We start from the raw sequence: 23,840 nt of genomic DNA, 5'->3' as shown, positions 1-23,840 counted from the left end.
TACCGGACGACATCCGAGTATTTAAGATGGGCAGGCTTCCAGAGAAGGGCACCATCGTCGTAGTGGCGCGCATCATCCCAAAAGAAGGCAAAGCAGCGCGTGTAGAGGAGCTGCTGCTCAAGGTACTGTAAACCTCCTTCCAACGAATATGGAGCTCACAAGCAGAGACAGGTCCGAGCGTCGGCCGAGTCAGACAAAGAGCCAAGATGCAAGAGCTACAGAACCGTCAAATCTCTTGATCAGCGTGAGCTTCAGTCACTCGGGTCACTCAGCTCACTGAAATCGAGCAGCTACAACCTTTTCCGTGTTTGAGGAGTATGACGGTGCTCAGGGTGTCAAGGAGCACGGCAGGACAGAAGCCTTCCAGACGCTCGGCAAGGTCGCAAAGGACGAAGATCTGCTCGTTGTGAGTCCTGCGCGTCCGACGCCAAGTAGAACAAGTCGCTCAATGCGCGTGAATGCGCGTAAACAGGAAGCGCCCATCATCCACTTCTTCACAGAGATTGGCAGTAAGCTATGAGTACCCGGTTCGCACTTGACAAGTTGTAAGAATTGCATCAGATGGAGGGGCAGAAAATGGTATCGTTTGACTAGAACTTTCGTGATCCGTCATTGACTATGCCCCAAGTGTAGGCCTGCGTTGTGCGTGCAAGAGGGTCGGATCTCAAGCTTCTTTGCTGGCAGACTTGGGCTTGGCTTCCTTCGACTTGGGCGCCTTGGCTTTGCTGGTCGGCTTTGACTCCTTTGTCGTCGAGGACTTGCTCTTCGAGGCAGGTTTCGAGGCCGGCTTGTCAGCCTTCTTCGACGCCGGCTTATCCGCTTTCTTCGAAGCGGGCTTGTCGGCCTTTTTAGAAGCTGGCTTCTTGGCTGCAGGCTTGTCAGCCTTTGCCGAAGCTGGCTTGTCTGCTTTCTTCGATGCAGGCTTCTTCTTGGGAGCAGCCTTGGTCTTCTTTGCCTTTGGCTCCTCCTCCGCCTCTTCGTCATCATCCTCCTCCTCCTCCTCCTCCTCATCATCATCCTCTTTCTTGCTCTCGTCGTACTTTTTGCCCTGGGCAGCCTTGCGCTTATTGCCGCCTCCTGATTTCGGCTTCTCCTGTTCATGATCTCTGTGAGCTCATCACTCATACTCAGAATGGAGGCTCGACAACCTTGGGTGCGCCCTTTTCGGGTTCGTTCTTAGAATCCGCTGTGCCCTCGTAGTCACCGCCCTTTGATTCGTAGATCTGAGCCATCTGAGCACCTGCACCCGAGCGTCAGCACGTATGACTCGTTCGTCAATGTAATTCACTCTTCTGGGCCGTCCATTGGCTGTGTGTCGCGCGAACAGCAAGAATAGAGCCAGCCAGGTCAGCACAGGGTCCAGTGTCATACACAGAGGTATAGACGCACCCGCTTGCTCCACCCTTTGACGAAGCCTTTGCCTCTTCCTTGGCTTCTTCTGCTAGCTTGGGATCCGTACGCTTTCCCTTGGCTGAAGCATGTATTGCGTCAGATCAGGCGGGGAAAGGTAGACAGTCGCCTCACACGACGGCATGGTGGGTTTTCTGCCTCTAAAGTGGTTTGACTTGCTCGGACAAAGTGCAAGAGGAGCTGTCTGTCTATCGACTGGTGATGTCGGGTATCGTCACGCGCTGGTCTCGACGATGGAGGGTCGATCTCGAGATTGTCCTCGATAGAATTCGGAATGGCATCGCGTCATTTTCTATCTCGAAGCCAACTCGGCGCCGCCTTGCACCCTCGCCTTTCGAGGCCAGCATGAGCCATGGCAGCACCACGCTGGTGCCCGTTCTCGTCGTCGGCATGCTCGTCACCGGTTGCGCCAACTCGCTCCTCACAAAACTGCAGGACAACATCTGTGTAGCCGACTGCGATAGTGTCCATCCCAAGCTATTCGAGCAGCCAACATGGCAGAGTGCCAACATGTTTGCAGGCGAGATACTCTGCAAGCCATCTCGCCTCCTTCTCGGCGGATTGCTCATGTTCCGAATGCAGGTTTGCTAGCCTTCAGCATCCTCACATCACTCGGGACAAGCAGACGAGGCGTTGCGTTGGGCGAATCCGCCCATCTAAGCTCAGATGAGCCTGGACCGACCGATCCGATGCTCATCAAGAGTCCTTCGAGTGCGCCTGTGGGAGGACACGGCGCTGCTGTCACGCCCATTGCCGCCTCACTGGACGCGAGTTCGCAAGCTGATCTAGCGGACGGCAAGTTGCTCACCGGCCCGCGACGGTTCCTCTTCGCTCTGCCTGCCTTGTGCGCTCAGTTTATCTGCGGCTGCTCGTCGCTGAGAGTCTGAGCAGATGCGATATCTTGGGCACGACGCTGATGAACGTCGGTCTGTTCCTGACACCCGTCTCAATATACCAAGTCAGCCTACGTTGCTATTTGTCTACCCTATGCTCATACAACGGGCAGATGCTACGAGGAGCGCTCGTCCTCTGGGTCGGACTGTTCTCATATCTCTTCCTAGGACGCAACTTGACAAAGAGTCAAGTCGCATCGCTCTTTGTGGTCATGTTGGGCGTCGCTATCGTCGGCCTTTCCAACGCTCTCAGCGGTAAAGGCGCAATAGAAGATGCAGAAGCAGGCAAGAGTCTCGTGGGCGTCTTCATCATCCTATTCGCACAAGTCTTCACGGCATCGCAATTCGTCATCGAAGAAAAAGTCATGACGGTCTACGTCGTTCCGCCGCTCTTTGCTGTCGGGCTAGAAGGCTTCTTCGGACTGATCATGACGTTGATCCTCATGCTAGTACTCTGGGCAGCGATTGGGAGACAGCCATCCCACCAGGGAGGCTACTTCGACCTGCCTGCTGGCTGGCACCAGATCGTCGCAGACCCTCAGATCCTTGGCCTCTGCATCGCCATCATGTTCTCGATCGCGCTCTTCAATTGGACTGGTCTCAGCGTCACGAGGCGACTATCGGCGACTGCTCGTAGCTTGATAGACACATCTAGAACAGTGGGAATTTGGGCGGTCAGCGTACTCGTCGGTTGGGAAGAGGTCCGATTGCTTCAGATCGTTGGCTTCGTGTTCATCGTCTACGGTACGTCGACTCGGGCTTCGTGAGACTTCGCCTCCTTATATCAGGAGAACAGGCACGATCGTGTACAATGGCATCACGAGCTTCCCCTCATTCCTCCGCCTCGGACCCACTTTGCCGGAAGAGACGAATCCCTACGATCCTGTAGGACGCGAAGAAGACTGAATCACGACCATCAGCATGAAGTGCGTGTACATTGACAACAACACGAGCGGTCTCTAGAAATGTACTGTGTCATGCAGCATCTGTACGATCTACTGCGCAGCCGGAACGCTTGTAGCTGTGATGGCTTCAATGACATGCTCAGACTCGACGTATCCCAGAGTGGCTTCTATCTCTGAGCTCTTCATACCCTTGATCCGGTCTATCTCCTGCGAATTGTAATTCGCTAGCCCTCTTGCGATTTCTGTGTCCACCCCTTGTGTTCTCACGGCTAGGCGGACTGCTTGTCCGGCTGCAAAGACACCTTCGACACCGACGATGCCTGCCGGCAGTAATCTGCCGCCATTGCCAGCTTCCGAAACATGCTTGTCCTCCTCCGACTGGTCGTAGCGAGATCTCAGCAAGACTGCCTTGTACGCACCAGCATCGATGATGACCCTTCCCCTTGGCGCAAGACCATGCAGAACCCACCATCGCCTATCGGGTAAAGGCGTCGCTCGAGGCATGAAGATCGTATGCAAGGGCAGTGCAACCTCGTCTAGACTCGCGCGGGGTGGTAGTTCGACGGAGGAAGCCAGGTCGATGTCTGCTTCTGTGTCCGGACCCTCGCGAGCAGGATCTCGTGCAGCACTGACTATTTGAACGATGTTGCCCGGTTTCGTGCCGTGAGTGATGACGGTAGCTACGCCTGCTGCCATTGCTAGCTCGGCTGCGATGAGCTTCGTTTCCATCCCGCCCGTTCCTAGAGACGAGCCAAGCGTTGCCGTACTCACTGGATGCTACGATTCAGCGTCGTCTGAAGCACGTGCAAGTCAAACGCGCCTATTTGCCTGACAGCTTCGATATCGCGAACGACAGTGACTGCCTTTGCTCTCGGATTCTTGCGCGGATTTTCGGTGTACAGACAATCAACATCGGTGAGCAAGAACAAGTAGTCTGCTGCCACCATGCCTGCTGTTATCGCGCTGAGCGTGTCATTGTCACCAAACTTGATCTCGGAAACCGAAAGCGTGTCGTTCTCATTGACGATGGGTACGACGCCAGATGCTAGCAGCGCCGTCAACGTCCTCGTCGCATTGAGATAGCGCGGTCTCTGCAAGCGTACAGAGCTTAGCAGCTGCTACGAAACTGGTCTTGCAAGACTTGCATCTGAAATGTCGCTGCGCGTGATCAGGACTTGCGCAATAGGCTGATCAAGATGAGTGAACAGGCTGTCCCATAGGGCGATCAAGCGGCCTTGTCCAATGGCCGCGAGCGCCTGCAGCCATTGACGTTAGGCGGATGCAGGACGTTTAGAGTGCACGCAAACCTGTTTCTCTGCGAGTATCTTTGGGCGTTTGTAGACTGACATGCGCCTCATGCCGACAGCAATAGCTCCAGAACTGACGATGACGACTCGATGACCCGCTTTGCGTAGGCCGCAGACTGTTTCTGCCAGACTGGACAGCACAGCAAGCTGGGGTAACCATGTCGACTCGTTGATGATGGAGGAGGTGCCTGCGCAGCAACGCATGAATATTTCCAAGGCTACGCTGTGCTGTAGTGGAACCCGCCTAGCTTGATCACTATAGTCAAGCCTTCGCTGCCCTGGTGTCGTGGATTGCGCATCGCATAAAAAGTCGAGAGGTAAGAGCGTCATCGTCGCGTCTTGCGTCGACCTGCGTCTTGCGAGCTCCACTCATGTCATCCTGTCTGCAGTCTGCCCACCTTCGTTGCCAATCACTATGCTTTCCCACCGCCTTGCAGTTGCCTCCATCCTCTTAGCTGGCTTGTCATGTAGTATTCCTACCAAGAGCCTGCCAACGTCGTCACCGATATATCAGCTCGGTGCGGCTTCTGCTTCATCGCTCGACATGGGCTGGAATATGCTGCTTGTAGTCTCAAACACGGCAAACAAGCCGCTGCCTCAGTCTAACTGCGTTGAGAACCTGCAACCACGCATTCATCACAAATTGGATGCGCGCAAGATTGACACGCAAACCTACGACATCGCATGTATGTCTACTCAGTCATATCATCAAATACTTGCTCACGTGTCTCGCTCAGATACAGTGGGAGTATGTCATCTGTGGCCAGATCCCAGTTCTGGCGCTTACACGATTACAGGGGATATGTCTGGGCTTGGGATAGTACGCCTGGCTCCGAGATAGCAAGCAGCGCTCATATCGAGTTCAGCGTTTCGTGGCCCGAGACAGAACCTGCCACGGCTACCGCAATCATCGAGATCAACGATGAATGGGATATCGAGCCTACCGTCACTATTGTACGATCCAGGCACAAAATGGCAGAGCGCCCTGACATATCAGCAGGCCGGTCATAATACGCTCGTCACGTCTTCGGCCAATGGTCAGTCCCTCAAACGGGATGAAAGAGCTTACGTGGAGAGGATACTGCAGCTTGCTTGGCCGAATCACCCGTCGTCGCTTGTGTCCTGCTTCGCTTCACCACAGATGTACCGGAACGATTCAAGGCTCAATGGAGTGCAGAAGGTACAGCCAAGTGTAGGCAGAGCACTCATAGCTGACCCGTCCCTACACGTGAAGCGCTGCAGTGCTGCACGGTGCAAGCTGTCGCAGACGGATGGGTCCACCTCGAGAAGAGTCAGTCAGTTACTTAGGTTCTACACGGGCTGACGCGGTCTACAGAGGAGCTCGTTCCCCACTCCTCTGCTCTCATTGCGACCTGTGAGCGAGATTCTCTTACGTTTTGCGCCAGCTGACACGCTTTCAAGGTCATTGTGGTAGATTTCCGGTCAAACCTGTCTGTACAGTCCTTGGCAACACGATGACAGGCTGATCACTGTTGTGACTCGCATGGACATTCATTTCGAACGCTCTACTTGGTGACAGCGAGGCTGTGAATATGCGCGCGCGCGTGCAGCATTCGATTCCCCAGACGATTTTCAGGCTCTGAAACGATTTTCGGCGCGCAAAAGGACAGCTGGGCAGCCGGACGGCGCAAAAAGAATTGCTTGCGAGGCGATTCGAACGCCTGAGACCCTGCGGTCATTGGATCTTAAGGCCAACTCCCTGTGTTAAGCTGATTAGTCGGGTTCACTCGATGTAAAAGGATTCACTTGCTTAACCCCTCGGACACACAAGCGAACTAAGGCGTCACTCTAAACAAGATATATATATATCTTCAACGTTGCACAAAATATCTGTTCATCGTTTCCCTTCCGGATGCAGCTTCCCAAGTCCTGCCATAGTGCGCGTGCTGGTCTGCTGTCAACGTGGCAGTCCTGACAGGGGGTGGCCTCCCTGCTGAAGGCTGCCGGAAGTTGCCGGTGCGGGAGCAGTCCCCCTGATGTACCCGCCGGCATCTACTTTGGACTCTCTCTTCGCATATCTCAGTCATCGATTCTCGCACAGTGTGGCGATCCTCAGATCGCGAAATGCTACGCCTCATTCACCCTTACAAAGTCTTACAAAGTCAGCGGGAGGGCTCGCGACACGACAGAGATCATGTAGGTCGGGCACCGTCCGTCTACCTTCCGATAGTCATATCTAGCACGAGTGGCTCGTGCTACTTATATTCGACAGCGACAACACGGAGGCGACCTTGCTGAGCACGATGTACAATATGTATCTTGTTATATACTACCCCTGCCGCGATTGAATCATAGCGGCTTTACAAGTCGTCTTGCTCGCGGTGCGGGCAGCGTGACAGGAGCAGATGAGCTCGGCATGCCATTTGCAACGACGATACGCGCAAAATCCTGCTGAAGCAAGCGTTCGTGCTGCCTTTGCTCTCCTTGCCTCGTGACTTTGTAGGCTCAAATTCCTGAACGATGAGGTTCTCTGCTGTCATCTCGATAGGCGCTTTGGAGTCGAGTGAAGGTATATCGACGTCCATAAGATTCCTCGTCTTCTGCAGCAGCTACCTTCCTGCCTTTCTTCTTCTTATCCTTCTCCTTAAGAGCAGGCTCGACGGATTGCTTTGATTTTGAGATGGCCGCCCTGAGACCCCCGGCGCCTTCCTCATCGTCCTCATCATCACCTCTTCCAATCGAAGTTCTGCGGCCAGCTGAGCAAATGTTAAAGCAGCCTTGCTCGGACGACTGTGCACATCCCCGCCATCGCTCGCCGCGCTGTTGCTCAGAGGCGCCGGTCCGCTAGCATTCGCGCCTACCTCCTGCGTGAGCTCGATCGACAGTCTCGAATAGTCCTGATCATGTCATGCTTTCTGCCCTTCTTCGTATTGCCTTTCGGTTTCGTCTATGGCGCCTGAGCTGGCCGCCATGGTGCTAATGCAGCAGCCATAGCGTGATAATTACTAGAGCGCGAGCGAGCGTCGAGCGCTTGACCGCGCAAGCTCGCAAGCCGCCGTCGCTCTACACAGACGGAGAGTGTCCATCGCAGATGAGGCATGGCCTCGCCAGAGTCGGCTCGAAGCGGTCGGCTGAGTGGTCGGCGCTTCGTCGGCGCGCGGACCCTCACGGACGAATGGGATGAAGATGCGTCCGAGGAAGAGTACGAATATCTCGACGAACGCAATCGGGTTGCCTACTCCAACTTTAGTACCATCGATTGGGCACACGAATACGATAAGGAGCGAGCTCGCAAAGCAGACATCCAAGCCATACCTGGGCCAAGAGGGCGACTCCTCCTTTGGCAAGACATTGTCACACCTTGGATCGTCATCTTTGCAACAGGCGAGCTCAATATCGACGCTTGACCACTCGCGCTCACTCTCAGACAGGCACAAGCGTGGGACTGCTAGCAGCTGCGTTGGATATACTCTCTGCCTGGCTCGCGCAGCTCAAACTCGGTGTCTGTGGAGACGATGTTTGGCTTGATCAAGTCGCGTGTTGCGCGGGCCTTGAGCGTCAGTTGCTATGTGCTTCAACGGCTCCGCTCATACTGTCATGCAGCCGGAGAAATATGCTATTCCTGGAAGACGTGGTCGAATCTGTTTGGACTTCGAAGCTCAGTCGGGCAATCGTTGATGGCCTATACAATTTACGTCACGCTCGCCGTTGGCTTCGCCACTACGTCTGCGTTTCTGGTCAGAGTCTATGCGCCATATGCCTTTCATTCGGGCATACCCGAGATCAAAACGATCCTCGGTGGCTTCATTATACACGGCTATCTCGCGCCTTGGGTCTTGCTGATCAAGAGTGTTGGGCTTGTGCGTTATACATCAGCCCGGTCGCGTCTGCTTATCGCCGCACAGAGCTTGTCGGTCGCATCTGGACTCGCGCTGGGCAAGGAAGGGCCTCTTGTACATGTTGCCTCGTGCATTGGCGGCATTGCGGCCAGCTCCTTTGCAGTCTTTCGCGACAATGAAGGTACGGTTATGTCAATGTTCCAATATATGTAAAGTAAGACTTACACATGGTGCAGCCCGAACACGAGAGATCATCTCTGCAGCATCAGCAGCAGGCGTGTCCGTCGCGTTCGGTGCACCTCTTGGTGGCGTTCTGTTCTCACTAGGTGCGTACTGCTCTTGTGAAATACAAAGCCCACTCAAGATCATGAGCAGAAGAAGTTTCTTCGTTCTTCCCTGGCGCTGTTCTCTGGCAGTCGTTCGTGTGCGCGGTCATTGCTGCAGTGACGCTTCAATACAGCATCGGAAAACTCGTTCTGTTTCCCGTGACTGCCAACCTTATCCTCCGAGGCTTCGAGCTCGTACCTTTCGTCTTTCTGGGTATCTGTGGAGGGCTATACGGCCATGCGTTCATTCAGCTCAATTCGGAGTATGCTCGCTTCCGACGAAGCTCCTTTCTGCGGCATTATCCCGTCTTCGAAGTCACCGGTGTTGCCTTCGTGACTGCCTTCATAAGCTATCTCATTACTTTCATGCGGTATGATTCTGCCCATTGGGCAAGTGGAGAATACTGACTGCCGCGCAGGGTGCCCATGTCCGAGCTTGTTGCTTCACTTTTTCAAGCCTGCTCCACTGCAGACAATCTGGGACTTTGCGAGTAAGTATTGCACAGCCAGTGATATTTTGCTGATCAGCTAGCAGTCGCGACGGCGAGCTAGCGGTTGTCTTCTCGCTATTAGTAACAGCCTTCGTTTTCACGGCACTTACGGCGGTCACCTTTGGCATGAAGCTGCCTGCAGGCTTGTTTATGCCGACTATCGCTATCGGCGGCTGCTTCGGTCGTGCGCTTGGCATATTGCTTGCAAAGTGGCAACGCGAACAAGCTCATCTGTGGATCTTCTCGAGCTGTCCAGCGGACGGAGCTTGTATTTCGCCATCTGTCTACGCTGTCCTGGGATCTGCTGCTGCTCTTGCCGGCGTTACTCGCATGACAGTCTCGCTCGTCGTCATCGTCATGGAGCTCACTGGCGCAGTCTCACTCGTGATGCAAGTCATGTTATGCGTCCTTGTTTCCAAGTTTGTAGGCGACTTCTTTTCGAGGGATGGCATCTACGAAGCTTGGATCAATTTGCGCACGTCTCTGCACATATGGCGCGGCAGCTGCTGACTGCTCACTCAGGCCACTTTCCCTTCTTGAACACAAAGATTGAGTATCGTGACGATACGCTACTGGCGTCCGATGTCATGACGGGCGCTGGAGCAATAACCTGTCTAAGCGACATGTCGATGTCCATCATCGAAGTTGAGCGTCTGCTCAACGCGACGCGCTACCGAGGCTTCCCCGTTATTGACAATGACAACGCAAAGACATTCCTGTCTTACGCTACGCGGGAAGAGCTTGGTCAGGCTCTCGGTGCGTCTCTTGCGGTCGGACGACCGCAGCGCTGACGGTTACTGTAGAACACGCACGTACGCAGCTTGGCGCTACGGACGACAGCATATGTCGGCTTGCGATGCCTATGCGAGGCTATTCGACTATTGATGACCGCGATGAAGGCGTCGATCTGCGCGCATGGGTAGAGCAAACGCCGTTTGTGATGTCCCCAGGCATGCCAATGGAAGTCGTCATACAGGTCTTCCAACGAATGGTACGCGCTTCGTGCATGAGCGAACGATGTAAAGCTCACATCGGCAACAGGGTCTCAGGCATATCATCTTTGTGAAGCACGGTCGGCTTGCCGGCATGCTCACGAAGCATGCAAGTTCTTCAGCGCTGCATATTGGCGAGACTAATGCGGCAAGGCAGGATGTCAATCATCACTTGCGCATCCGAAATGAAGGCGATTCGGCAAGGCTTGATCTGCTCAGGAAACGCGTGAAGCATATGGCTCCTTTGCGCTCAGGATCGCCAGATGCGCCGTCGCAAAATGGACACACATGACTAGATGACTATAAACCGGAGGATGTTGTTGACGAATTGCATCTGCAAGCTGAGGAACGCAACACGGATGCTGCAGTGCGCTGACTGCATGGTGCGAGACTCGCATTATCAGCTGGGGCGCTGCGATGAGGGCGACGACTGCTGCTGTCACAGTGCGCCACAGACAAGACGTCTCACTCTAAATGAGCGACTATGCGCAAGGTGGTGCCCTCCTATAAGGCAAGGAAGCAAATTGTACCATTCGTTACATCACTGGCGAGCATATACGGCTCAAATCTCTGGCGGCGCACGGCGGTAATCCTCTCTACGTATTTCGCCAAGTTGCCGCCTCTTCTCTGCGATCTCTCGCTCAAGTTTCGCGATATCAACTTGTGTATTGAAATAGAGGGTCTTGAAGGAGTGATCTACCACATGCAAAACTTGTCAGAAAAGTCAGCGAGGGCAAGCAGGCAGACTTGCCTTCCATGGAGGTCAGATTTCCTAGGCCGCGCGCTTGCCCTTGGGCGGCAGTGATAGCTCTGACTTGCCTGACGAGCGCCTTACATGCGTCAGTGACAGCTCGTGCAGCTTGCTCGAGCGCGAGTTGAGTGGGCGAACGCAAGTCTGCCTTGACGCGAGAAGCGGCGACGAGTTGTGCCGTTGCAGCCGCCACTTCGTTGGAGGCAACGATGACTTCCTCCAGGGATGCCGTGCCTTGGATCAAGCCATCAGACGTCCGAATGAGCAATGTGGTGGAGTCTGCTACTGCTCGCGCGGCGCTGATGAGACCCTCTGTCCAGCGCGAATTGGCTTTGTAGAAGGCTTGCGCAGAGCTCGATCCGCGCCCTTGAGCGACGATCTCCTTCTGAGACGCTGTAGCTCGTCGGATGAGCTCAGCAATAGCAGCTGTGATTGCTAGAGCGGCCGCCAGGATATCATCGTGGACTTTGATCTCTGATGCAGAGAATTGCGTGCCATCTCGCGAACGAGACATCAGTTCTTGTAGCTTGCGAGAAGCTGCCATGATAGCATTGGCCGCTCCCTGTAAAGCGCTATCGACAGAAATGCCTGCAAGGTTCTGATCTGCTTTGGGTATCAGGCGATCTATCGCCGCATTCAGACCGTTCAGTGCATTTTCTGTGCTGTTCTCGAGTCTATCGACAAGACCCCGCTTGTCTGTCGTCCCAACCAAGCGGAATGACTGCAAGGCTTTGAAAAAGTCGACAGCGATGGCGCCTGGCTTCGCTCCCTCGGCGACGAGCTTGTCTGCATCCTCGTCGCGAGCAGTCAACCGTGTGATGCCTTTGGTGTTGAGCAAGAGGTCTGCGATGTCTTGAGCAAAGACATTGGAAGTCTTGATGACCTCGACATGTTCGCCACCTGGCACTTGATCGATATGATTCTTGAAAACCTCGCCAAATTCCTGTGTAGAGATGATGGCCTTTTCTAGAATGGACAGTGTGACTGCGGGCGTTGCATTGGAATTGCCGGCGTGCATAGGGCTCTCGATCTCGTAGCGAGCGTCGTCGACTTTGTCTATACAGGCTTGTAAGACTGAATCGATGATGGCATTCAAGCTCTTCTTGTGATCAAGCGCCATGATGTCGATCTGCGCATTGAGAGCCTCATCCGTAGCGCCTTGAGTGATCTGCACGTCGCTGAGCTGCCGTATAGTCTCGTCCATACCATGCTGCATAATCTCGATCTCTTGGTCTTTTTCTGCGCGCACTCGGGCTATATCGGTCTCGTGATTGTTGACTTGCTTTAGCAATCTCTCGATCTCATCTTGCTTGGCCTGTCGTGCGAGGTATTAGCTGGCCAATTCCGGCTGAACACCCTCTGCACTCACTTGTAGAGAGTCTTCGAGCTCCGTCATCTGCCTGTTGTATTTGGCCAATAAGCTCTTGGTCTCTGAGCTCTTGTTGCGCGTAGCATCGTCAGCGCGCTCCTCGGCGAAGCGCAAATCGCGTCGTAATCGTTCCAATTCGTCCTTGTGACCTGACTTCATTCTATCAGAATCGAATCTCGCTCGATCTCTTTCCTTGATCATATCGGCCAACTCGAGGTTCTTAGATTTGTGATCTCGCTCCATCCTCTCCATCTTGTCAATCGCTTCCTGTGCAGAATTCGCTTTGAGTTGCATCTGCTTGTAGCGCGAGAGCATGTCGAGATGCTCCGTTCGAAGCTGAGAGTAGAGCTTCGCGAGAGCCTCGTACTTGTTCTTCCAGAGCGTGACTTGATCTTGCAGTGATCTGAGCATGTCGTCTTTGCCCATGAGCTGGGCCTGCACATTCTGTCCGATTGTGGCGAGCTCCATCTCGAGCGCTTTGACTCTCTACCCGACGATACCCGACGAAGGTTCAGACTTGATCATGAGCAGGAGCAGGAGCAGCAACGCACCCTGTCGTACTGTTCGAGCATCATCTGATCCCGCTCGTATTGTCCACGCATCGCAAGAATCTCTCTCTCAAGCTCTGCCGCACGTCCAGCAGCTTGATTGCTGTACTGATTGTTGAGCAAGTCTTCCTGCGCTTTCCGTTCTCTTTCGGCTTGCAATCGTTTCTGCTCTTCAAAGTCGCGTTGCTGCTGAGATTGCATGGCAGCAAGCCTGGCAGCTTCCTCCTCCCTCTGACGCTGCAGACGCTCTTGCTCTCGCTTCTTGTCTTCAAACTCTTTGAGCATGCGAGCTTGTTCGTCTACGTCATCTTTAGGCGTCTGTGGTCTGGGTGTTTGGGCTGCTTGCGGCCGTCGAGGAAGATCGGGCGCGTCGCCGCTATCGAGCAGATTGGGTGGATCCTATCGAAGCGTGTCAGCAATAGCTTCTGAGTGACGCAGAGAGTTACGTGAGGCAGCTTTGGGACATTGATCAGACCAGTGAGATATTTGAGATTGGCACATTCGTAATAGAACTTGCGCAGGTTGCGATGTTGAGCATTGTACCGATCGACTAGCCCGGCGAGTGCATCTGCTGCATCCGTGCCTGTATAACTTACGTTAGCAAAAGCTGGCGACGGCGTTGACGCATACGTCTGTGCATGGCGCGTAACATGCTTGTGATGAAGCGGTAGATGCCGTAACTCTCTTTGACTTGAGGAACGAGTGCGGAGATTCGACACTCGTTGTTGGTCGAGCCTCTGAAATGAGCGTAAATGAGTTTCTGGAAAGAGTCGATGGTGTCTTGTAGGTTCATCAGATCCGATATCGTCTCAAACCTGCCAAGGCATCAGCTGCAGGACGAGGCAGACCAAGGCGGGTTACCCTTCATTGGGATCGTCGATGTTTTTGAGGGAGATGTATTCCTCGTACTCGAACAAGCCGTTGAATTCGCGATGGTTCTTGTGGAATTTGAGCTTGTGCAGGATGAGTGTGACGTAAGCCCGAATGAGTGAGCCATAGCCTGAGCTCTCAAGTATGAGCGTCGCTTCCATCGCTTACGCAAAGCTGACCTCTCGCGCCATCATTGCCTACGGTCCTCGCGCACGTCTCGAGCCAGCCCGTTTGCGCCTGTCCTTCTTTGATCGCCTGCAAGCGCGCCGAGTTGAGTACATCGACCGAGGCTGCTAAGCGTACAACGCACGCAAGCATGACCTTCTTGCAGCACTTTATGGACGACGATGAGTGCTTTGAAGGTCTGTATCTCGTCTGACAGGATAGGCTGGACTCGCAGGCCAGTCCAGATGGACTGCGACGAATGATAGTCCCAGGTGTATACGATGCACTCTGTCCTCATAGCTCAGTCACCGTCGACAGAGGTGACAGGCAAGGATACAAACTTCGGACATGCTTGGCTTTGGGAGCAGTCTCTTCGGGCGAGCAGGCCTTCTTGATGTTCAGTGACAGTTCCGCTTCGGCCTTTGTTCCGCTCGCACATTCAGCTCTGTCTCGTCCCTGGCGAGGGATGTGATGCACCTTTTCCTTGTCGACTGGACGTGTTGGAAAATGATGATCTGCCAAGTACGATGGTGAGCACTGCAAGATCAGACAAGGCCGAGCTCGAGCTGACCTCCGTTACTGAGATTGTGATTGGCATAGGGCGCGGTGATCCAAGACATGTTGCAGATGATGATTTGCAGATCGGACAGCGGAGGCGTCGACGGAGAAGCAAGCCAGAGAGTGTCAGTGCTGATCTGCTCGAGCACTCAGAGTGGCAGTGCTGACCGTTCGCCATATTCTCCCCTTCGAGACCTGAAACCGAGCTCGACATGAGACACTTCTCTCGCCCCTCGCTCAAGTCAGACTTACATCTTCCCCCTCTCCTTCGGATATATCGCTCGAAGCGCTCAAGCCTTGCTTCGTTGGCCTCTCGGATGATCTGAACTTAGAGCCAACCAACAAAACCACAAAACCACGCGCGCGTGCCTCCAACGTCGACGATAGTGAGTGAGTGGGGCTTGCCCAGGCAGAAGGTACGAACATGGCTCCCTTGATAGGCATGCAACCTCCGGGAAGATGGAGGTGCCTCGCAGCGAGCTCGTGCATGATCGGCGCAAGTCAATCTATCGCCTTGGGCACACTCACACGTCATAGCCTCTCGAGCTCTTTCTCGATCAATCAGTCGCACGATCGCCCCTTGAGCGCACATCATCTTCCAAAACAAGCTCAACATCCGAACCTGCATAGGACAAACATGACCTTCAGTCCATTTCATCGATGGCGCCCGGTGACCGCACGGTACTTGAGTAATACAGCGTCTCGTTCGGCAATGCCCGTCGTCATTGTCGCCTTGCTCAAATCGAGCGCCTTCACTTCAGCGCTGCAAGTCGCATCAAAGACTGCACTGTCACTCTTCCCGCTTGCAAAGTTTGGTATCCAGCGCGGTCCGAAGAAGACACTGGTCTATTGGATCTTGCTCACGCCCTTTGCACTCATGCTCGTCGCCGTTCTAGCTGCGGCAGAACAGACGCCCATAACCGGTCGCTGGCGAACTTTGTACATCTCTGACGAAGAGAAGAGGGCGCTCCAGCAGACTGTCCTGCCGCCTGGCTCGGCAACTCACGAACAGTGGAAACCTATCGTCGATCAACTTCTCGCACGCTCTGAGCCTCTCCGTTCTTCAGACGATCACTCGAACGAGCAGAGACCATGTAGAATCATACCGGAGTCAGATTGGAGGTATATCTGGTTGAAAGATACACTGGGTAAATTGCAGCTAGGCGTCAATGCTCTCGCGACCGAAACGCTACTCGCGCCTGATGATTTGCAACAACCGCTGCCGAAGATGCCATTCGATCCGGACAATGCGAGAGCAGAGTACGATGTCTTGCTGGTGGAGAAAGACGACGTCAATGCGTTTGCGTTCGGTATCGGCAACAGGGGCGTCATCATCGTTTTCTCAGGTCTCGTCGATTATATCACTCACCGGCATGCATCCGAACGAGTCAGAGCTCCTCCTACACAGCCTGTTGCAGCAAGCCAGATGGAGACCAGATGGATACATGGCCTCTTTGGCGGCCTGTTCAATTCTCTCCATCCCACTGATCTCACTACGCAAGCTACTCCATCCGCGCCCACCCAAAAGTATGAGCCGACCTTAGCAGAAACAAAGTCGATGGCAATCTTACTCTCGCACGAGCTAAGCCATCTCATACTTGATCATACGATCGAAGCCTATTCTACCATGAAGCATCTGTGGCCGTCTGTAAGGCACGCAGCAGTTGATAGTCGGTTCCTTTGCTCGCTCTTTGCCGGGCTTTTGCTGAAGCGGACCGACAGTAACGAGGACGATCCTCTATCCCTTCACGGCTCTCTTCGGGCCATTCGTCAATGACGCCGTCAAAGCCACTCTTGATGAATTTTGGGGAGTCAATGCTGCAAGATCAGAATCCGATCGGTCTGCCGTCCGAGAGTGTATGATCTCTGAAGTCTGCGAACGATGTGCTTCGTTTCATCGAGAAGTGGAAGCGGATGCCGTCTCTCTCAGGTAACGTTCATTCTCTGCCGACAGTTCGCAGGAGCTAAAGGGCTAAGGCAGGATATTATCCAACTCGGGCATCGATCCGAGGCTGGCGCTCGGTCTCTGGACAGATCTGGCCAAACTTCAATCCTCAGACCCTAAAGAGACCGTCAAACGAGTGAGCAAACTTCGATCGGAGCTCCAGAGATGGGGCGCCCAAGTCTAGCAAGCGCGTGCATTCTCAGGCTCGTTTGACAGCATACCACGCATACGATTCCTCCTTGTAACTCTCTGTTTGCTTGAATGGTCCGATCAGTACGGGCGAGATATCGCCATTGTAGTATGCCACTGCAGTCTGTTGCACCCCTCTCTTTCGCATGGAACCGTATAGAGTTTCTAGGAATCTACCGGGACGAAGGGTGGGATACATTCCCACTCGTTCTGATTCGGGAGCAACGTCTAGCTGGTGAGATCCGAGCAGATAGCGTATCTCGTCTGGTTTGACGAACATGGCCGAGCTGTGTGCATTGGGCGGTATGATTCGCAAGATCTGTTGCGCGAGTACGATGGCGAACAGATGGGCTTGCCACGTTCGATTGATCGTGTCGAAAACGAAGATCCCGCCCGGTCGAAGCACTCGAGTGACCTCAGATGCGTACTTTCGCAGATCATGAATATGCTCGATGACGTCGGACGAGATGACGGCATCGAAGCTCGCGTCCTCGAAAGGCAGTGTGAAAGCCGAACTGACGCGATAGTCGACATTGGCGACGTCTTCCTTGCTTGCATGCTTCTTCGCTGCATCTATAGATTGTGCACTGATATCTACACCTGCTCTTCGTCCTGTGTGAGCTTTGCGAGGAATGGGGGAGGTGCGAGACGGACCTGTAAAGTGCCATGACGGTGATTTGTGACGTGCAAGCGCTTCGGTGAGGATTCCGCCACCACAGCCTACGTCGAGGATCTTGGCTGGCTGATCTGTGGCAAGATGTCGCTCTAGCTTTTGAGCAAAGTAAGGCAGTCTGGCTGCATTGAGCTGCAAATCAATTCAGCGATAGTCGAGCCTGATAGCGATAGAAAGAGCCACTCACTTTGAGCAGGGGATGCTCCGGCGTGTCCCAGTCGTGATTGTCATAGAACGCATTGTCTAGTCCGCTCACAGCTTCGGGCTGAAGACATGTCCATTGTGAGCAAGGTAGACTGACGCTCCAGAGTAAGGCGTACGATGACGGCAAGCCTGTCGCGGAAATGAGGAGGTCCTGAGATGCCTTTGGCTATGGAGAGTGCGACGCCGACGACGCCGAAGAAGATGACGGTGTCTCTGACGTTCAGATCCATGCTGAGCCGGTCACAATCGAGAGCAGCGAGCCGACAGTCGACAATCGATCGCGACAAGGTCGACCAAGTCGTGTCGACCTCTGTCCAGCTTCTGAGCCTTTCCTGCGCCATGTCGAGCAGCAAAGACCGGCTCGAAGTGTCTACGCCCTCAGACTGGCCAGACAGGTCACTTGCCAGCTTGGACGAAGCTTTGCGGTGCCCCATATGCTCAGACTACTATACTCGTCCAGTCATGCTCGCTTCGACTTGCCGGCACTCTTTCTGCTCGATCTGTGCCAGAGAATACATGACCCGTCAATCAGAATGCCCTACCTGTCACGTCAAAGCGAATGATGGACAGCTCAGAGCGGAACCGGCGCTCGAACAAGCTGTCAATGCCTTTATTGCGGCCAGGTACGTCCCTTTCTGACCTGTCCGCCGCTCTATTTACCCAAGAGCTCAGGGCCAGCCTCTTGGAACGATTCACAAGGTCTGCAAAGACCAAGCGACGATCAGTCAGTCCGTCAAATGAGTCTCGCTCTACCAAGCGACCCAAACACTCTCCAGCCGTCACCAATGGCTCGGGTAAGTACAAGCCGCAGCGCAATGGCAAGCACAATCAGCCCATCGTACTCGATGACGACGATCAGCCTGACAGCAAAGCGAGCTCCGTTGAAGCAGTAGACGAGCCGACATCTAGCCTCGAAGTCATCAACATGGACGATGGTGCGTCTGGCGCGCCTGAATGCTTCTGCTTTTGACGCCTTGTGACGTGCAGTCAAGACGATTGTCCAGTGCCCCGTGTGCGACGGCAAGCTACGTAATGGCGATGCCGCCAACCATCTCACGGTCTGCAAAGGCCAACCGGATGAACATGGCAATGCCGTCGGGCGATGTGTGAGCCTTTCCGCGCAGACCTCTGCGAAGCAAGGATGGGGATCCATAGGCATGCAATCTACAGCTCCACCGTAAGTCCAGTATCCGATCGATAGCACTCACCGCTGACGCGCAGCAGTGTATTCCCCTTTGCTGGAAAAAGAATCGCAAAAGTCAACTATGCCAACAAGACAAAGCCGCAGCTCAAGAAACTTCTACAGGTCAGTCTAGCAGAGCATACATATATATGCGCCTGATAATGGTCGAGCAGGAGATGATGTTGCCTGCGGAAGGAGAGATTGATACATTGCGAGATCGTCATCACCGCTTCATCATGCTACACAACGCCAACCTTGATTCGGAGAAGCCGGATTCGCACGAAGAGATCAAGAAGGAGCTAGCAAAATGGGAGAGGTTGCAAGCAGTTGAGCTTGCGCCCGTTCTGGCCACCTTTTCTTCCGAACGCGATAAGCCCAACCCGACAAGCGCGATCAAAAGCCATTATGTGAGCTCTCCCGCGTCTCGAAAACGAGAGCTTGCTCAAAGCTTTGGCAGGACACCCACAAAGACCAGTTCAAGCAGCTTATAGCAGCGATTAGGAAGCAAAAACTGGCTAGCCAACAAGCGGCTGACCCGCTATGACACCTATTGCTAAGCGACTATCTTGGGCAACGTTCACCATGACACGCGTTGCGATGGAAGCCGACAGCCAGCATCCGTACATCCTGACTATCTCGACTTTCTCGAACGTGCTCAGGCCTCACAGAAGACGCTTTGTTCGCTTCCGCTTCAAGGTCATCGCTCGGGCCTTTGGAACACCGAGCGTGCGAACGAGCCTGCTGTGACTCTTATAGCCATTCGCATTGATCGCACTCCCAGAGCGCTCTCGTCGGACCTCCGAGCACAACCTCGAGGGTCTGCTCAGACGAACATACCTACCCGCTCAGACTATTGCGTCAAGTCGAAGCGTTTGTACTGTCACCGATGGCTCGTTACGACGAAGATGCAGATTGGCAACCTGAGCAAGACGTGCACCCCAGATCTCGCTCCCTCCTTCACCATCAAGAGCATGATGATGATAATGATGATGACGAAGAAGAGGAGTATCATCCTCAGCAAGAGTATCGCCCTCGTCAGCGCGGCCCTGCCCCAACGCTAAGGGCGCCCCGTCCGGACGATGATGAGGAGGAAGACTTCCCAGACCAGCCATCGGACAAGCCATTTGCTTGTGAGACATGCGGCAAGGCATTCGCGCGTCGATCAGATCTGATCAGACATAATCGGATTCATACGAACGACAGGCCTTTCAAGTGTGACTGGCCTCGATGTAACAAGAGCTTCATTCAGCGGTCTGCATTGACAGTACACAATCGTACACATACCGGAGCAAAGGTGCGCACGAATAGATCGTTGCGTTGATCGGCTGACTCTGGCCACTCATCAACAGCCTCATGCATGCGAGCAGTGCGGTAGACGCTTCTCAGATTCATCCTCTCTCGCTAGACATCGTCGCGTCCACAATGGTACTCGACCGTACGTCTGCGACGCGTGTGAAAGATCATTCTGTCGCAAGATCACGCTATCGAAGCATATCAAGCGGACTCACACGCCCTTGCCAGACGTGCCTGCCAACTTTATTCGATCAGCAGATGGTAGCTCCGATATCGGATCGCCTCATGCTTCCGGTGGCGGTCATTCCGAACACGATGGCGAGGGTGAAGATGACCATTCCTCAAGCATGCAGCCGCACTTGCCTTATTTCCAGAATGCGCCACCGATAGGGAGATCTTACTCGTACGCCGGCCCATCGACTGCGCAACTCGGCGCATATTCAATGTCGCAACCCATGTACCAATCGCGCTCTGATCAAGGTCCCACGAACGGCTACGGTAACATCGGACAGCCATCTGGATTTGCCGGTCGTCGGATGCCTATACCGGAGCAGAGAGGAGCAGGCAACTTTCCCAATCTAGCTGCTGCTGCCTCGTCCCAATTTTACCCTCTGGACGATTATCCGCCTACTTATCCTGCTCAATTGAATCAGTTGCCTGCCCTCACCATGGCTTCGCAACCTGCATTCCAGTATGGCGATCCATTTGCACAGTTTCAGCAGGCTGGCAGCCGGTTTAATTTCCAACAGGGCAGAGCACAATTGCCGTCGATCAATTGGCAAGGCTCGCTTTCTCATCCTATCAGCTCACAAGCTCAACATCCGCATCCCAGCGCTCATCCAGCTCACCCGGCGCACCCGACTCATCCCCAGAGCGGCTATGCTCAAGCTCAGCCGCAATACCACCCAGGATCGCACTACGCGCAGCAAACTTCGTTCGTGCAATCTACGCCAGCGCAGGACGAGGTCAGGCGATCAAGCAACATGTTCTTGTCACGTCCATCGCCCCCGACGAGCGATCAGCGCGGTCAGGCCGGACCCGAGCCTATGCAGACGCGTAGCCAGCCGCAGCTGAATCCGCCTGCATCCTCTGACGCGCCTGCACCTGTTGCTGTAAGTACGAGCGTCGTCACTGCAGTCTAGCATGGCTTTCTCTGTTGTGTCATCACATATACCCATTTGTATTGTCGCCGACAAGTGATCTGCAGGGCCATTGCCGCGCGTGACTACGCGACTGGTAAAGACGCGACGGCGATCCTTCCGTTTTGCTGTCGAGATGTCAGACGCATAGAAGCGATAGCATCTCTTGGCAGCGTTTGACGAGAGCGAGTCGTCACAAAGCTACCAATGTTCGCAAACGGCGGGCGACTAGCTCATGATGAGCTAGTGCAGCCTGATAAGCGAGCTGTGTTCAATGCTGCAGAGTGGCAGCAAGATGCCTACTACTCGCCTGCGCAGTCATCTCTTGACTATTCGGGAGTTCACGATCGAAGCTTCGACGAGGATGACCAAGGCGACGACGGCTACTTTGACTATGCACAGCATACAGGCAGCTCAAGTAGGCAAGATGCTCCACAACGAACCCAGCCCTCTCGTCGTGATGCTAGCAGGACACCCTCCCCGCTACCCTCCTCCCGCCAAGATCCTTCGAGCTCGCGCTACTATTCCGGCGTGGCAGAGACGATAGCAGATGCGCCGAGGGGTGGCCCAAGCAGAGGTCAGAGCGGCAAGAAGACCACGCAGCATCCTGCTGTACCACCTGTTCCCAGCGTACCTGCGCTCTACAGCCAACGCAAGCCTACACGTGCGGAGCCGCAGATCCCTCTAGCCGAGAGACGGCCACGCACGAGCAGCTTCCAGCCTGATTACAGTCTGAGCTTTGATCAGTGGCAGAAGCCGGCTCAAGGCCCGCAAGGTTACCTGGGCGTCAGCACAATGACTCGATCAACGTCGCGAGATATCCTAGATGACGCGGAATCGCTGTATCCATACGACTCGATCAGCAACGTCGGTGGTGCGAGATCACCTGCCGCTGTACCTGAGGCGACCTACACGCCCATACGAGCACATGCAGCGGGAGCTCGAGGCATCGACATGAACGATCCGTATCCGGGTTCCACAATTGGCCGAGACCCGGACTACTTTGGACGGGCAGTATCTAATCGACAGGAAGAGGAGGAAGCGAGTCCGCATAATGTCTATTCGCGCGAGCAGCATGATTTGCTGCGATCAACGATGAGCTTGCAGGCGCCTAGCTATCGTTCAGCTGCGTATGCACAACATGCTCCACGGCCATCAGATGCGCAGACACTCTACGACGATGACGATGAGAAGCGACTGGTCAATTGCGCCATCCTGCCGGCAGGCAGGCAACGTTTCTCGACAGATACGGCTATGACAAAAGAGTACGATGCTGCAGATGGGAAGTACATGGAAGATGGAGATCACGCATATCCACCCCGGTTACGGGGTAGACAAGCAAGACCCGTCTTTCCGCCTAGACCGAATGTTTTCTGGCGCAATCTACGCGATACGACGGATCAAGAGCAAAAAGTCGACAATCATCGACGCGGCATTGGCGTGCAGAAGCACCCCATTGTCGTCTGGATACTCAGTCTGGCCATGATCGCTACTTTTGCTGTCGAGATGGTCAATCAGGTCTGTTCATCGTCTCTGTTTGAGGGCAACACTGACTTGACACGACTGAACAGTCGAAAGCGACAGGCTCGCCGTTCTCGTTCAAGCCAACCATCAATCCAATGCTCGGGCCGAGCACATGGGTGCTCATCAACAATGGTGCACGCTTTGATCCATGTACGCCCTTCGCTAGACCTCTGCATCGAGCTGACTCTTCGAGCAGGCATGAAATCAGTGCCCACGATCACAGACAACCCAGGCCTACAATTTCCATGTCTGAACAACACTGCCAATCCTGCAACGTCGCTGTGCTCGCTGGAACAGATCTGCGGATTTGGAGGCTTTGATGGCAAGGTGCCTAATCAAGGCTTTCGTTTCGTCCTTCCCATCTTTGTTCATGCCGGATTGGTCCACATCGTGCGCATCGTCCATGGATTGCAACAGCCATCTCTGACTCTCTCGCAGGCGTTGAATCTGCTCGTGCAAGTGACGAGCTCGGCCGAAGTCGAACGGCAGATGGGGTCCTTGCGGTTCTTGTACGTCCTACCTCTCGCGCGCGAATGAGCCTGACGTGCAGACAGTCTGCTCTACTTTCCCGCTGGCATTTTCGGTTTTATTCTGGGTGGCAACTTTGCTCTTGTCGGTCTGCCCAGCGTAGGCGCATCAGGCGCGATATATGGCACACACGCTTCGGTGTTCGTCGATCTGGTCGCACACTGGCGATTGGAGCCGTCGCCGAGGAAGAAACTCTTCTTCCTTCTGATCGAAATCATACTCGGCTTTGGCTTGGGCTATGTACCTGGCGTCGACAACTTCTCTCACATTGGCGTACGTGCCTCGAATATCGGTCAGGATCTAATTGACGCGTGTCTGTAGGGTTTTGCAATGGGTTTGACGTGCTCGATACTGCTCTACCCGGTCATACACCATACAAAGCGTCGACGAGTCATCTTATACACGTTGCGCGCAATCTCCGCGCCTGGCATCGTGCTTATGTTTGTGCTGCTCATCCGCAACTTTTACACTGTCGACCCAAATGTACGCACATCAGCACCACATGGACCGAGCGAGCTGACCATAACAAAACAGAACGCATGCGAATTTTGCAAATATATCAGCTGCTGGCCGACTACAGCGAACAACGTTCGTAATTCGCATCCTGAGTGACTAATGACTGACATATGATATTCTCATCAATAGCGTTGTCAGGGCACAGGGCTGGAGATTCAGACGACAACGACGACCACGAATGGCAGCTACATGACTCTGTTCCGGCCTGAGCTGCTGCTTGGCCTCTTCTCGCTGCTTTTCGCAAGGACATTCTAGACGCAT

General features: G+C 54.2%; 11 protein-coding genes across 11 annotated transcripts; 6 read left to right on the top strand and 5 right to left on the bottom strand.

Moving 5' to 3' along the window:
* Positions 1-26: 26 nt before the first annotated feature.
* On the top strand, positions 27-594 carry L969DRAFT_71929 (uncharacterized protein; the record flags this gene model as incomplete). Its single annotated transcript, XM_014713765.1, has 5 exons — positions 27-122; positions 172-244; positions 291-406; positions 473-509; positions 551-594. The coding sequence occupies 5 exons, from the start codon at positions 27-29 to the stop codon at positions 592-594; spliced, it is 366 nt and encodes a 121-aa protein (XP_014569251.1).
* A 70-nt stretch (positions 595-664) lies between these two features.
* On the bottom strand, positions 665-1,691 carry L969DRAFT_93164 (uncharacterized protein; the record flags this gene model as incomplete). The annotated part of the gene is made up of 6 exons (XM_014713764.1): positions 665-1,093; positions 1,149-1,240; positions 1,289-1,308; positions 1,390-1,471; positions 1,525-1,605; positions 1,643-1,691. 6 exons carry the CDS (start codon positions 1,689-1,691, stop codon positions 665-667), a joined length of 753 nt encoding a protein of 250 aa, XP_014569250.1.
* A 64-nt stretch (positions 1,692-1,755) lies between these two features.
* L969DRAFT_93163 (uncharacterized protein) lies at positions 1,756-3,209 on the top strand (the record flags this gene model as incomplete). The annotated part of the gene is made up of 5 exons (XM_014713763.1): positions 1,756-1,942; positions 1,993-2,254; positions 2,302-2,368; positions 2,417-3,047; positions 3,100-3,209. The coding sequence occupies 5 exons, from the start codon at positions 1,756-1,758 to the stop codon at positions 3,207-3,209; spliced, it is 1,257 nt and encodes a 418-aa protein (XP_014569249.1).
* Positions 3,210-3,298: 89 nt separating this feature from the next.
* Positions 3,299-4,814, bottom strand: L969DRAFT_93162 (uncharacterized protein; the record flags this gene model as incomplete). The annotated part of the gene is made up of 5 exons (XM_014713762.1): positions 3,299-3,978; positions 4,029-4,299; positions 4,354-4,464; positions 4,516-4,703; positions 4,760-4,814. The coding sequence occupies 5 exons, from the start codon at positions 4,812-4,814 to the stop codon at positions 3,299-3,301; spliced, it is 1,305 nt and encodes a 434-aa protein (XP_014569248.1).
* Positions 4,815-4,930: 116 nt separating this feature from the next.
* Positions 4,931-6,002, top strand: L969DRAFT_46612 (uncharacterized protein; the record flags this gene model as incomplete). Its single annotated transcript, XM_014713761.1, has 9 exons — positions 4,931-5,201; positions 5,253-5,263; positions 5,313-5,335; positions 5,382-5,469; positions 5,516-5,552; positions 5,603-5,695; positions 5,750-5,806; positions 5,852-5,890; positions 5,938-6,002. 9 exons carry the CDS (start codon positions 4,931-4,933, stop codon positions 6,000-6,002), a joined length of 684 nt encoding a protein of 227 aa, XP_014569247.1.
* An 834-nt stretch (positions 6,003-6,836) lies between these two features.
* L969DRAFT_71922 (uncharacterized protein) lies at positions 6,837-7,798 on the bottom strand (the record flags this gene model as incomplete). Its single annotated transcript, XM_014713760.1, has 3 exons — positions 7,338-7,798; positions 7,056-7,222; positions 6,837-7,009 (listed from the first exon to the last, which is right to left on the bottom strand). Exons 1-3 carry the CDS (start codon positions 7,379-7,381, stop codon positions 6,837-6,839), a joined length of 384 nt encoding a protein of 127 aa, XP_014569246.1. The 5' UTR covers positions 7,382-7,798.
* L969DRAFT_93159 (uncharacterized protein) lies at positions 7,575-10,416 on the top strand (the record flags this gene model as incomplete). Its single annotated transcript, XM_014713759.1, has 12 exons — positions 7,575-7,860; positions 7,908-8,033; positions 8,080-8,336; positions 8,382-8,496; positions 8,552-8,641; positions 8,691-9,012; positions 9,061-9,132; positions 9,177-9,607; positions 9,655-9,888; positions 9,936-10,123; positions 10,174-10,233; positions 10,282-10,416. 12 exons carry the CDS (start codon positions 7,575-7,577, stop codon positions 10,414-10,416), a joined length of 2,316 nt encoding a protein of 771 aa, XP_014569245.1.
* A 27-nt stretch (positions 10,417-10,443) lies between these two features.
* L969DRAFT_98428 (uncharacterized protein) lies at positions 10,444-14,692 on the bottom strand. The gene is made up of 12 exons (XM_014713758.1): positions 14,638-14,692; positions 14,399-14,580; positions 14,169-14,342; positions 13,973-14,115; positions 13,842-13,917; positions 13,654-13,792; positions 13,423-13,607; positions 13,239-13,375; positions 12,796-13,191; positions 12,245-12,730; positions 10,876-12,190; positions 10,444-10,820 (listed from the first exon to the last, which is right to left on the bottom strand). The coding sequence occupies exons 2-12, from the start codon at positions 14,445-14,447 to the stop codon at positions 10,687-10,689; spliced, it is 3,234 nt and encodes a 1,077-aa protein (XP_014569244.1). The 5' UTR covers positions 14,448-14,580; positions 14,638-14,692; the 3' UTR covers positions 10,444-10,686.
* Positions 14,693-15,022: 330 nt separating this feature from the next.
* On the top strand, positions 15,023-16,514 carry L969DRAFT_93157 (uncharacterized protein; the record flags this gene model as incomplete). The annotated part of the gene is made up of 3 exons (XM_014713757.1): positions 15,023-16,055; positions 16,108-16,315; positions 16,367-16,514. The coding sequence occupies 3 exons, from the start codon at positions 15,023-15,025 to the stop codon at positions 16,512-16,514; spliced, it is 1,389 nt and encodes a 462-aa protein (XP_014569243.1).
* L969DRAFT_85816 (uncharacterized protein) lies at positions 16,194-17,748 on the bottom strand. The gene is made up of 5 exons (XM_014713756.1): positions 17,513-17,748; positions 17,380-17,457; positions 17,174-17,324; positions 16,364-17,119; positions 16,194-16,312 (listed from the first exon to the last, which is right to left on the bottom strand). The coding sequence occupies exons 1-4, from the start codon at positions 17,735-17,737 to the stop codon at positions 16,530-16,532; spliced, it is 1,044 nt and encodes a 347-aa protein (XP_014569242.1). The 5' UTR covers positions 17,738-17,748; the 3' UTR covers positions 16,194-16,312; positions 16,364-16,529.
* L969DRAFT_93155 (uncharacterized protein) lies at positions 17,736-23,834 on the top strand (the record flags this gene model as incomplete). The annotated part of the gene is made up of 17 exons (XM_014713755.1): positions 17,736-18,019; positions 18,069-18,331; positions 18,384-18,573; positions 18,621-18,702; positions 18,753-18,986; positions 19,037-19,053; positions 19,191-19,275; positions 19,361-19,873; positions 19,929-20,984; positions 21,264-22,529; positions 22,583-22,685; positions 22,732-22,925; positions 22,974-23,044; positions 23,090-23,336; positions 23,385-23,546; positions 23,598-23,651; positions 23,709-23,834. The coding sequence occupies 17 exons, from the start codon at positions 17,736-17,738 to the stop codon at positions 23,832-23,834; spliced, it is 4,947 nt and encodes a 1,648-aa protein (XP_014569241.1).
* Positions 23,835-23,840: the final 6 nt, after the last annotated feature.

The sequence above is a fragment of the Mixia osmundae genome (genome assembly GCF_000708205.1).
Source record: "Mixia osmundae IAM 14324 unplaced genomic scaffold scaffold_3, whole genome shotgun sequence".
Lineage (NCBI taxonomy): Eukaryota > Fungi > Basidiomycota > Mixiomycetes > Mixiales > Mixiaceae > Mixia > Mixia osmundae.
The sequence above is the reverse complement of the archived record's forward strand: the minus strand, read 5'-3'. Positions and strand labels throughout refer to the sequence as shown.